Source organism: Manis javanica, chromosome 10 (assembly GCF_040802235.1).
Source record: "Manis javanica isolate MJ-LG chromosome 10, MJ_LKY, whole genome shotgun sequence".
In the NCBI taxonomy this organism is placed as follows: domain Eukaryota; kingdom Metazoa; phylum Chordata; class Mammalia; order Pholidota; family Manidae; genus Manis; species Manis javanica.
Genome location: NC_133165.1, coordinates 51111575 through 51124822, shown reverse-complemented (window position 1 = coordinate 51124822; position 13248 = coordinate 51111575). Strand labels below are relative to the sequence as shown.

General features: G+C 41.3%; 1 protein-coding gene across 4 annotated transcripts in view; it reads right to left on the bottom strand.

Moving 5' to 3' along the window:
* The window catches only part of USP31 (ubiquitin specific peptidase 31), a 109572-nt gene that overhangs the window by 16728 nt on the left and 79596 nt on the right, over positions 1 to 13248 (bottom strand). For 3 of the 4 annotated variants that reach the window (XR_012122261.1, XM_036992350.2, XM_036992351.2), the window contains exons 7-13: positions 11899 to 12076; positions 9143 to 9254; positions 8487 to 8581; positions 6943 to 7020; positions 6246 to 6375; positions 3692 to 3811; positions 333 to 558 (exon numbers count right to left, since the gene is read on the bottom strand). Coding sequence is in view for 3 of the 4 variants with exons in the window: in XM_036992350.2 (XP_036848245.1) it covers positions 333 to 558; positions 3692 to 3811; positions 6246 to 6375; positions 6943 to 7020; positions 8487 to 8581; positions 9143 to 9254; positions 11899 to 12076 (939 nt within the window). In the remaining variant the exon portion in view is untranslated. The remainder of the gene's footprint in view (positions 1 to 332; positions 559 to 3691; positions 3812 to 6245; positions 6376 to 6942; positions 7021 to 8486; positions 8582 to 9142; positions 9255 to 11898; positions 12077 to 13248) is intronic. The other variant, XM_036992352.2, reaches the window with a different exon arrangement.

Genomic DNA, 13248 nt, shown 5'->3' with positions numbered 1-13248 from the left:
ACTCCAAATAAGGGAGAGGCTAGAAGCTCAAAGAAGCAGAGCAAAACTTTAAATGGGGAGTGTGGGTGAGACAAAGATGATACCGTCTGTCTGCATACCCCCTCCTCCAGTCAGGTCAGACAGGTACCAGATGACCCAGCCCAGGAAAAGGGAGTCAAATTTTCATTTATCTGTCCTTGGACAGAGATCCAGAGGAGGAAAACTGCCCTCAAAGTTGGCACTCTGCTGACTGGAAGAGAAAGTCAGGTTCTAAAGCAAAAGTAACCCTGTCACAAGCAAAACTCGTCTGAAGGAAACATGAGCACAGCCCGCCAGCTTGTCGCGCTGCAGACCTGTGTAGTGCCCCCCTTGCATGGTGCCATGATGATTGCACACAGCATACAGGTCATAGACGTAGTCCTCAGGGTCCCTCCCAAGTCCGTAGGGCCGTCTCCATGGAGACCAATGAGATGGCAAACTCCAGCTGCTCTGGCTTCTCTTAACCACATGAGGTGTCATGTCCAGGCCAGTCAAGGGGAACTTGACCATATTCTGAAGTTTCATACGCCTGTCTCCATCCTGTTGCAAGAAGAAAAACAAAATCTAGTGATATTTTCATGCAAGCAGATGGTAGATCAGTTTAGCATGGAATGCAGACCCTATCAGCTGAGCTAGTGTGAGTTACCTATGGGATGTTTCCCGAACATGCAACACAAGGAAACAAACTAAGAGTTTTAACTATGTGGAGGAATAGGTTTTAATATCACCCAGAGTGGAACAGGCGATGATCTACATTTATGGGGTAACGAGCCTCCCTTGTTTTCATTTCCTTATCTGATAAAGGGTTTTTAGGGTTTTGACTTAGAAAATGACAATTGCAGGTGGTTCATCCTGACACTTCTGTCACAGAGGCATGAAAAGTAATGGAGCAGTAACACACATATAAGATGAAGCTCAGCGCTGACACGGAGCAGCCTTTCTGTATGCACTGCCTCCTTCCCCCCACCTACCCCAGCAAGCACATTAAAAGTTAACACTGGTTTATCTTACAATGTTCATTTAGCTGATAATCTTGGATAATCTGTATTTTCTATTAAGCCCATTGGGAAATCCTTTGAAATCCCACCATCAGCTGAATAGATATTTACTGAACACTTCCCATTTATTGGAGCTTTAAAAATTAATCAGGCATGGATAATGCTCATGTAAGGATCTATTCAGAGAAGAAAAATTTTGTAAGAGAAAAGTAGAAAGCACCCTGGATGATCAGGAAGGTGAGGTAAAAGAATCTGGACTTTGTGTAGTCCAGGGGAAGTGCTGGGGCTTTTGGAGAGGAGATGATGTCCTCAGAGGTGTGGGTGGACAGTGGGTGTGCACAGTACCTAAAACGTGGGAGGACAAGAAGTGCAGGTTAAAAGGCGCTACAACTGTAACCAGCTGGAACGTATCAAAAGTCTGAACTGGCAGGGTGACAGCAAGAATGGGGAGAAGGGGACACACACAGGAGGTACAACCAAGCTAAAGGAGTGCCTGGATGAGAGGGACAAGAAAGAAAGCAAACACTATGGTTTTGGGTCTGGGGTGCTCTAAGGCTGATGACACGCCTTCAAAGGATATGGAAAGCAAAAATCAGTTGGGTGTGTCTGGAAGGAGAGCAGACAGAGAAGGCTGGGGTCCAAACCCTCCACCAGCTGGATCCCACCTGCAGATCCCAATGGAAGATCAAGGCAAACACCCACCCTTTACTACTACACAGTAAAGTGGGCCATGTACATGTCATCCCTTTCACTCCCTCTTCACCACGTCCTAAGCATCTCAAATCTGTTTGGGTCTCTCCATCTCCCCTGCCATGGCTCTTTTCCGAGCCATTAGCACCCCTCCCCTGGATGACAGCCTCCTTCAGACCTCCCTCTCTTCCTTCTTGTAGCCTCTTATTCTCCACACAGCACAGAATGGTCTCTTCAAAACACAAATTTGGTCATGCTGTTTCTGCTTAAAATCCTTCATCACACTCGTGCCTCATATCGAATTTACCGAGTATCATAATTCCTCCAGGTGGTAAAGATACCTCGAGACAAGTGCTGGGCATAGAAGCCACAGGGCATAAATCTGCAAAGAAGTAAAAAGCTAACCTTTGCAAACAATATGGCTTCTCTCTCACTTACCAACTTTACATTTCCCTGTATGGCCCCGGAAGATGACTGGTTAGCCAGAGACGGGTAAGATTCCTCAAGGGAGGAACAACCTAAGACAGGCACAGTCGCAGGGGGGCCATCAGGTGAGAATTTGGGGATCAACAGAGGTGAGGCTCAGAACCTCACCCCCCCTGCTTTGAGAGAAATCTTCTGCATCCGTGGATGTCTTGCTGCCCTTGTCTAGCCTGGATTAATACTTAGTCCATAGGCACACACCTGAGCATCTGATCATCTACATTTGCCTTCTTACAGCACTAAACTATGTTTCCTACCTTTATCTTGCATCTACCTACCACTTCAGCATTTTATTAAAAATAAAAATAATAATAATAATAGGAGAAATGTGGGATCAATATATAAATCAAGTACAAAAATCAAATGAATATTCATATTTGACCTGATGGTTTATAGGTCATATTGCATGATCAAAACCGAAAGTTTCTGTGATGAATGCCCTTGTACTGTTCACCATGTAAGAATTTATTCACTCTGTAAGAATTCGTTCACCATGTAAGAACTTGTTCGTTATGCTTCAGAAGATTGGAGACTGACGAGAATTAGGCTTGAGATGGATTAATGATTGTACATTGAGCATTGACCCCCCTATACTGAATTTTATTGTTGTTAACAACCATTTGATCAATAAATATGAGAGATGCCCTCTCAAAAAAAAAAAAAAAATCCTTCATCACAATCCCACTCTGCCTATAAGTCTCTGCTTGGATGACCAGCCTGACCCACCTCTTCCACCTCAACTCGCACCTTTCCCCAAATGGCCCGGAGGCCCACAGCTGGCCTGCTTTCAGTCTTCTGCACATGCTACACTCCCTCAGGCCACAGGGCTTGGCACACACTGCTCCCTCTGTCTATGTGTGTGAGCAGGCCTGCTCCCAGCTCACCTGGAAAATGCCTACTCCTAACCTCTCAGATACAAACCTTCGTAAAGTCTCAGTGTCTCTTGTGAGGTTTATCTCCCATTTACCTCTCTTACAATGGGGCTGCCCTGGACAACCCTAACCTTGGTGAACAGAAAGCCTTTTTGGAAAAACTGTCTCACAGAGCAGTACAACTTAAAGCAGATTTTTTTTCTTTGTATATATTTATGACTCATCTTCCCAACTAAATAATAGCTCCTTGGAAGGACAATACCCATTATTACTTTAGGTAAAAATAGAATTGTACCCGCCTCCAAAAGGAGCCCTACTTTTTTTTTAATCCCAAAGTACACTTACCAAATTTACAGCACAACATTTACAAATCTAAAGCAAATCCTCAAGAATAAAAGTAAGATATCTTCAATATGATCTAAAACATTTAGGATTTAAAGGGTCATTAGGCGCTCAGATTTTGCTTTGGAAAAGAACAAAACATGAGCCTGAACCAGGGGCAGATGTGTTCATGTAACAGACAGGACCACTACATCAAGCAGGACATCACAGCATCCCACACAGCCCACCAGTAGGGGGCAGCAGAAACTTGGTCACAGCTTTTCACCCTTTAACTGAGGATTTCCTTACCTGCCGAAATCTCTTCAGATGTATAATAAGCACATCAGGCAGAGTCCAGAGGCTTAAGGTAATGCTCCCCTGCTGCAGCTGCTTACAGTGTGGGCAACGCCAGGCATCATCTGGGGCAAGCTGAAAGAAAGCATGACTTTGGTTAAGTGCCACCTTAAGGCAAGACTGCAGGAGACACACTTCCTGGCCAGGGCATACGCTCTCTGGAAACTACACATGATGGGAGTCAATGGAAAAACAATCAAAAGTGGCACCGGGCCAGAGCTGGCACCAAACATTTGCTGAACAGATCATCTCTCAAAGAGGATTGACTAAAAAGGTAAATACTTCTCTCTGCCATTTCTCATACCTATCTCTTCCTCTCCATTCCCACGAACATCACCTTAATTTAAAGTCCTCACTTACTTTCTTATATGGACTTCAAGTCTCTTCATTCTTCTTTCTCCTCCAAGCACTGAACTGCTCCAAATAGTCCTCTCCCTTCCTGCTATCAACTGCTATATCTTTCTAAATGTCAATCTGAGGCCTCAAATCCACATATGTCATCTCTGCAAGCAAGGGTCAGGATGGGCACATATTAAGTTCGAAGTGCCAATAATTCTTGTCTGGTGAGAATTTTAAAATGTACTGTGGAGTTCAGATAATGCATCTACATGATGAGGTAAGGGAAGCCATGGGTGCCTGTTTTTAAGGGAAACAGAAAAGCTGAGAAACCACCAGAAACTGAGGATGCCTGGTAAGAAAAACAGGCAGATCAGAGCATTCCTTTCTATGCACACCATGAAGAGAGAAGGGCAAGACCCCATGGAGAGGTCAAGTGTAGATTAAGCAAAGGTCACTGAGCAAACTACGGGCCACCAAAATCTGATTCAAGTCACACAGATGACTAGAGGTTCAGGAAGGAGAGAGGGAGGGAAAAGAGCTAAACCGACTAATGGAGAAGTCAGGCAGAAAAGAGACAGACTCGCAAAGTAATTTGAGAGAGAAGCAGAACTGAGGGAATCCTTTTCATGACAGGGAGACCAATCACGTTTGTAGGGAAGATGGAAAAGGACAGAAGTTTGGGTAGATGGAAGTGAATCAAAAATTTAGACTGAAGAGACCTGGCTGTCATCTGGTAAGTGCACATCTCTGTGTGACACACTAACGGTCCACACAAGTGGCCATCCACCCCAGTGCTTGTGGTAAAGGAGCAGGTTGTTGTTTGTTTTTCAATTTCCAATACAGTACAATAGATACTTTAGATACATTAGATGCTTTTGTAAGATGCAATAACAATGTCATGACATCTAATAGGTATGACAGTTCCTAAAACACTTCCCCAGGTCCTGTGCTTACCATAAATTGTTAAGAAGAGCTCCTGTACTGCAGGAGCACATTTACAGCATTGCTGGTCCAGCTGATGCGGCCTAGCAAATGAAGGGGGGCTACTTCGGGAGGCAGCTATTCCATTCTCAGGGAGTCTGCTACAAAGTTCTTCCTCATATTAAGACAAAATCACTCTCCCTTTAATTTCCAATCCTAATTTAACGTCTGTTTTTTAGATCAAATTCAACCCAATCCCTCATCCACACACAGGCCTTAAAATGCCTGAAAGTAACTATTAGACACCACTCAAGGCCTCCTTTGTCCAAACATATTCAGCCATGCCATGTGTGTACGTGCACGGGTTCCCATCCACTCTCCCTGGTTGTGCCCTATTTTGTCAGTCTCTTAACAGGGAACATTTAAGGCAAGGAGAAGAAGGACACCACTGCCATCTGAGGCCTGGACACTGTTTCTAAAGCATCCTTAAGGCACATGACACTGACAGTGGCTGCCACCCACATGACATCACTGATCAATACTGAGCTTGCAGACAATGAATCCCAAAGTTACCATCCCATGGCCTACTGCTGAGTCTCACCTTCTCCTCTTCCATATTTGCAGTTATTTTTGGATCCAATGACTGAACTTCCCGAGTAACTCACATAAACATTCACTCAGTATAGATGTACTGAATGCTTTCTATGAGCTGGCACTGCTTTAGATGCTAAGGTTACTTTATGACCTGGACAGATTCTCTTAACTCTCTCTCTTACCCTCTGGGCTCAAGCCACATTGGCCTCATTCCTGTTTCTCAACCATGTCAAGTTCCCTTCTGCCCCAGGACCTTTGCTTCCTTTAGTTAGCTATCCCCACCAGACTCTAAACTACAACTATCAACAGCCTGAGGGCAGCTGAGAATCACTGTTCCAGTTACCAAGGAAAATAATTTGAAATATCTAAATTGAAACAAAAAAATAAGTTTATTATTAACCATTAAAGAGGAAAAAAAGAACGAACTACAAAGGTTCATTTCTAGACTGTTTCAGTTAATCGAGGTTTCCTAGAAATCTAAACCATTTTTTGTTAAAGTCCTGAAAAGAGTAACACTAAGATGCCCATCACAAGTGCAAAACCTACATAATGCAAAAACCCTGCAGAGTTTTCTGGGGCATCATCTGTTTCTCCATGTCACCTTGCCATGCCCCGCTCCCTCCCTCTCACCACCACAAAATGCTTCTGGACTCACCCGTTCCTCTTTGGTGTACAGTTGGAAACACTGGGATAAAGTGCAAGTTTGAGGCTGATGATGACGCTCCCTTTGCAGACGGACACTTTCTGCATCAGGGATATACTCATCTTCAGTATTTACAAACAAGCTGCAATTAAAGGGAAAAAAAGCATTCATCAGAGAACATCTTGCAAAACTGACACAAAAATAACAATTTACTTCACAATGTGACTATAAATTCATAACCAAAAAGATCAATGTCTAAGAAAGCAAATGTGGTGATGCAACTTTTCTATGTTCCAAAGTTATTTTCAAAATATAACTTGGAGTTGGTTTTTCTGGGACTGGCCATAAACTATGATGATTAATTTACATATTCATATCCTTTGTATTTAAGGCCATGCATTTGGCATTAACTTACTGGATTAATGGGCCTGTAATAAAAATCAAAGTAATTGGACCTACAGTATATATTAATGAAACTCCATCTCATCAGCAGCAAATAAATGTTCTAAGGTTTTGTTTTTGTAATCCAGACAACAGAATGTAATGGAAAGAATAATAAACTGCTTAAATAAAGGATTAGTAACACAGTTGGATACTTAGCTAAAGAGCAGAGAGATATGTGTTTCAGCTAATTTGAACAATAAAGGTATGCTATTAAAATTATAATTAGACCAGTGACTCTATAAACACTAAGTAAAAAAATACTCACAATTCTCTTGTCTCTTTGTCCCATTCTACCACTAATTTCACATGAGCAGTTCCACCTGGCCCACAAGATTTTAATGCCCTAAGAATAGGGAGGGAAGAAGGAAGAGAAGTCACATATTATTTTCTAAATAAATGGTTTTACTTAAATATTATTATGTCCTATCTGAAATTTGAAACCATATGTGATTACTGAAAATCTTCATCATTATTCCCCATCAAAACAAGTTTCTAGCCAGACCACTATAACCTCCCATTTTTAACTAGGTCACAATTGGACTGAAAAATCCTTAAAATGTCCAATATAGAAATAAAGAGATTGGAAGAAATTTAGGATCACATTATAAGGCTGTCCACGATCACTTATAAATATTCTTTATGACCTTTCCAGCTTTTTGTCCAACTGCTCACCAATCCAAATAGAGACTGGACAAAAGACCCTCTGAGAACAAAGTCTGCTCCTGCCTCTCTCCACCTGCCCCTATAAGCCACACCCAGTCCTTGGCCTGTGTCCTAAACTGTGCCCTTTCTGCAAGGCACCACTCAGGTTCAACCTCCTTCCTGCGTAAAGCCCCACCCTGAGTTCCCAAGCTCATCGCCATTTCCTGGGAAACTTTTTCAGCATTAATAGTCAATATTTAGTCATCTAATATTTTTTATGCTCCACAGTATTTTGGATGATTCTCTATTAACTCATTTCTAAAACCAAACAGTAAGCTGCATTCAAACACAACCATGTTGTATACCTTTTTGGAATCCTGAAATGCAAACACTGTATTATTTGTTGAGACTATCATTGTAATAAAAACAATAATGTGAGTTTTTATGTATCTATATATGCATAGTGTATACAAACACATACACACATCTTATTATTTCACTAGTACAGCAGAGTGTTGTAATAGGCCACCAGTATGCAGAAAGCACATACATACTTGCATAGCAGAATAGAGTGACTAATTCCACCAGGAAAGCGAAGGAGGGACAGAGTACATAAAGGTGCCAAGAGAGCAATTACCAATAGAGGAAACCACATGCTAAGGCACACGCAGAAGAGTATCGTACATTCAAACAATCCTCAGGACTTCGACACTGCTGAAGGTTCAAGATGGCAGGGAGAAGAGCAAGGCCTGACAAAAGGGAAGTAATGAGGACTCAGACTGAGAAAAACCTCACACACTTGGAACTTGGGCTTTTTTTCTTTTAGGCCACAGGTTACCATTTAAGGATTTCAAGGAGCAAGGCAGTGTGGTTAGAATTTTTCTTTGGAAAAATTCAATCTTAATAAATATGAAAGTGTAATTAATCTGTAGTATTAGGCCATACATTAAAATGCTTCCTAACAGGAGTACAACAAGTTTTGCAACTTCAAAAAAAATCATATACTCAAATATGAATCAAAAGTAAAGTAAGTACTTAATTTCTAAATGAGCTTAAAGAACCTACTACACTTATGTGGAAATTATACCAGACATCACTACATCACTAGAAATTACACATGAACATAAATAAAATACTAGAAGGTGTTTTTTTTTTTTTCTTTTTTACCTTTCTACTGTTGGGTGGCACAGGGGCTGCTCCTCCTGGGGCAGCAAGTATGTTATTCCAACAACACTGACCACACGCAAACTGAACGGACACACCTGCCATCAAATATCAAAGGAGAATTAGTGGTCTCTCTACTGCAGAATTGCAAACTGTTTTGCAAAAATGCTTCTCTATATATATAGTATTGTTAGGCTGTTGAGTCACTTTGACACACTTTAAATACAATCTACCCAAATGCAATTTACAGATCAGTGTTAGGCAAGACTAGTAATATGTTCCTTTAGCTGAACATTAACTTAATGTAAGTCTTCTAAGGCTACCTTAACATTGTAATCATAATCTCAAAAATGTAGACAAATGTTCTACAAAACCTCTCCAGGATGATCACGTGCTAACCTTTATTAGACAAATATTACAAAGGAGTATCCAGCAATTCAAGAAAAATCCTGTGGTAATCAGCTCCATTTAAAAAATAAGGGACAAGTCCTCAGTCTTGAAAATGTGAACACAGCTGCTACCTAGGGCTTCCCAATGGTCCAGCTCAGTATCTAGTCCTCCCTAAGCACAGAGGTCTGAATTTCAAACTCTACTGTAATACCTGTTTCTTCTCTGCGTATGCAAGGCATGCAGTACTAGATTTCAAAGCGCTTACACACCTGAATGCAAACCGTGGGCCTCAAGAAATACTTCATCTTCTCCAAGATTTCCTTTTGCAGAAGGTCCCATGCTACTGTCTTCTCTAAGTGTAGCACAAAGGGCAGTCCAAATCTACCACACATAAATACTGTAATTGCCTTAAAAGTACAGCAATTCCTTTAATACTGTAATTCTTTATTCATGATTTTTGTATATGGAATCACTAATAATTGGTTTGAGAACAGTTCTCAAAATAAAACAACAGGAAATTTAATAATAACTCTCTTAAGTGGATGAAAAAGTCACAAGAGAAGCTTGGGTTTCTATGTGAAACTTAACAGATCATACACCAAAATGGCTTCTAGAGAAGGTATGAAGTAAGAACAGGAATAGTGGCGATGGTGAGGAAGCTCGGTGGGGGGACGTGATGGACATGAGTTTGGCAATCTGCATGGGTCAAACATATAAGGAAGGGGCTAAGGGCCAGAGGAACAGACAGGGTCTGAAGGTAGCAGGAAGGCAGCAGTATCCTGGTGATCTGACAAGGGAGGCCCTGGCAAATCAAGTGTCACTGCGAGTCAGCTCCCAGCCTAGGGCAGAGGCCACATGACCCCTGCCAGGGCTGGGCTCTCAGGAGTAAGAGAATCAGAAGCAGTGCTGTAGTTCTCAGCTTTGGCTGCACACTGAAATCACCAAAGGAGCATTAAACAACAGTGATGCCCAAGTGTAGCCCCCTAAGACCCTGTTGCAATCACTCTGATATGTGGCTCGAGATGTTCTAGGAGATCCCCAGGTGGTTCCACAGCCAAGATGGAGAACCACTGGACTAGCCTCACTCCCACAAGCTCCAGCCATTCACGCTTACCTGTATGCCCTGAATACAAACTACTTCCCACCCAGGCCTCTGTTCCCTCAGCCTGAATGCCCTCCCCACCTCTCTTCTAGGCTGCTGCCTACTCATCCCATCAAGACCCATAGCAGGGGGTGTGGGGGGACGGGGTGGGACTCCTCTCCAGGAAGCACCCTGCTGACTTGTTCTCTGTGCCATCTGCACCAAGCTGCTCTGCCATAGATACTGTCTGTGTATTTTTTTGCCTCCACCAACAGACTAAGTCATTTGATAGCAGGAACTGTGATACATTTCTCATTGTAGCCCCAACATCCAGTGCCTAGAAAATAGTAATCAATGAATGAGCAAATAGATAAATCCTGACTCAGGCAGAATCAGAAGTGCTAAGACCACGAAGAAACCTGTTCCTAACAAGCACGAGTGTACTCACAGAGGAGCTCAACAGTGGACCTACCCACCTAAGCAACTGTGGTGTGCAGTAAGCTACAGGCACGTGTAAATCAGCTGGCCATGCTTTCCATGACAATGGCTTTAAGAGACTACCATCATGGAGGGGATTCTACAAGTTCTTTGTTTCATACAAACACGGTAAGCTGCCTTTCCTTCTGTCCCTTAAACACCCCGAGCTCCTTCTAGTCTTTGTACTCAAGTCCCTCTTCATGGAACCTTTTCCCCAGAGGCTCACAACTCTCCTCACTCAGGCTTGGCCCAGCTGCTGCCTCCCCAGGGACGCTCTTTTTAGTGCAGCTGGCCAGCCCCCGCCGGCACGCTCTATTATACTAGCCTGCTTTCGTGTCTTCATAGTGGTAATGACTGCTTGAAGTTAAATGTGTTTGCTTGTTTATAGTCAGTCTGTCCTAACTAGGATGTAAGCTCCCTAAGAACACAAGTCTGTCTCCTTCACTGCTGCATCCTCAGTGCTTAGAAGAGTGTCCAAGACACTGTGAATACTGAGGTATTTGTTAATGAGTATCATAAATACAAAAACCAACACTTTTGCATTTGTTATTTACCATCCTTAAGTAAGGAATTTACTTCAAAGCAGAATTTTAAAAGGCTAATATAAATACTACCCTGACAAATACTAGAAACAGAGTTCTTTCTCTGAGAAACATATCCATATCTTGCCATTACTCAAGTTACATCCTATTGTGCTAAAGCTACTTTGAAAGAGTCTAAAACTCCCATAACTTCTTACAAAGAAACAGACAGATTTGAAAGAGATTTCTGACTCCTAAATTTCTGCTTAAGCAGCTGAAGGTGCCATTTGCTGAGACAGGAAATACCGGAGGGCTGGGTTTTATAGGGAAAGACAATGAGTTTAGTTTGGGATGGAGGCACACATACCATCCAAGTACACATGTGAATTTAAAAAAAAGAAAGCTGTTACACATAATGTACAGGGGTCATGGGGCAGACAGTAAAGCACAGAGAAGACAAGTAGTGACTCTGTGGTATCTTACTACACTGATGGACAATGACTGCAACGGGGTATGTGGGGGGGACTTGATAATATGGGTGAATGTAGTAACCACAGCGTTGCTCATGTGAAACCTTCATAAGATTGTATATCAATGACACCTTATTTTAAAAAAAAGAAAGAAAGAAAGCTGTTAAGAAAATAGCTGGATATAAGTCTACAGGTCCAGAGCCCCGAGAGAAGCCTGAGCTGAAAATAAACACAAGAGATGAGCCTTAAAAAACTAGCTGAGCTTGAAAAGCCTTTCTAACTCAGATTCTATCATCCCAATTTTGCATTCTCCCCCTCCCAACTCCTCAAAATCAGGTCAACTTATATACACTCTTCCTAAATATCAGAATGAAAATTAACTATTAAAAGCATTTTTCATCTACACTTTTTTAAATGTTTGAAAATACTAGACATTTTAAGTTTCATTACTCCCTGGAAAATAAGTAGGTGTTCACCTTTTCCCTTGCTGCCCCATGCAGGCTCGGTTGCATACTAACAAAACAATCTTGTCGCCTCCTGTTCTTGTCGGGGGCAAGTCCATCTTCCCTTGCTTTGCTATTGTTTGTGTAGGTGACAGTCTGTGAGGATCCAAGCCAAATTTCAAGTGGTTTAGATTGTTGTTTAAGTGGATTCCTGAAATTAGAACAAAAAACCAGCTTATTTTACCTCTTCAAAATTCTTTTCATTCATTCATTACAAATAAATTTATCCAACAGAAATATTAAGAAGTTGTCGTTATGTAGTTTAAACCGCAACTGAAAGGAGAGATGATCTGCTTTGAGATTACTCATCTAGCCACTGAAATAATTTCTTTACCACCCATTATTTCCTTTAGCCTTACCTATCCTAAAAACTGAAAATTAAAACTCTTCACTTCAGTGAGTACTAGCTAATAATTTACTAAGGCAAGTTTGCAGAGATGACCCACCAAGACAAATGCAAAGTAAGACCATCCAACCAGCAACCAAATAAAAAAATTTTTAATAAAAATAAAGACTAGTAAATGTGGAAAGACCTTCAACATTCCAATAATGGTTTCTTCTCCCTCATAAACAAGCCAGACTTATGAGAAACAAAGATAAATGACAGACTGTCATTAGAGGACATGTTGTCTTTAATATAATCACCTAAGCTAGGCCAACCTATATTTAAGTGAACAAAAATATTTGATAGGCCCAGCACTCATTGCTGAAAACCAGGTCTTCAGAAATGTCCAAAACAGAGCACTCAGGCAATCAGATCTACTCAGCCAATTAAGCATCTAACACAATGTCCTGCATGTAGTAGGAACTCAATAAATCCTTAACTAAGTAATTTTTATTTTCATGGCATACTACTCAACCATAAAAAAGAATGAAACCTTGCCTTTGTAAAACCATGGGTGGACCTTGAGGGCATAATGCTAAATGAAGTCAGACAGAGAAAGACAGATACTGCATGATCTCACTTACATGTAGAATTTAATAAAACAAAAAACCATGCTCACAGATACAGAGGCAGCAGGGGGACAAAAGGGGTGATAAGAATCAAAAGGCATAAACTTCCATGTATAAAATAAGTAAGTCATGGGTATGTAATGTAAAGCTTAGTGACTGTAGTTAATAACACTATATTGCATATTTGAAAGATGCTAGGAGAGCAGATCTTAAAAGTCCTCATCACAAGAAAAAAAAATTTTGGTAACTATGGTGACAGCTGTTAAGATTTATTGGAGTGATCATTTTATAACATATACAAATATCAAATCATTACGATATACATCTGAAAGTAACATATATATCAATTATACCTCAAAAAATAGTAAA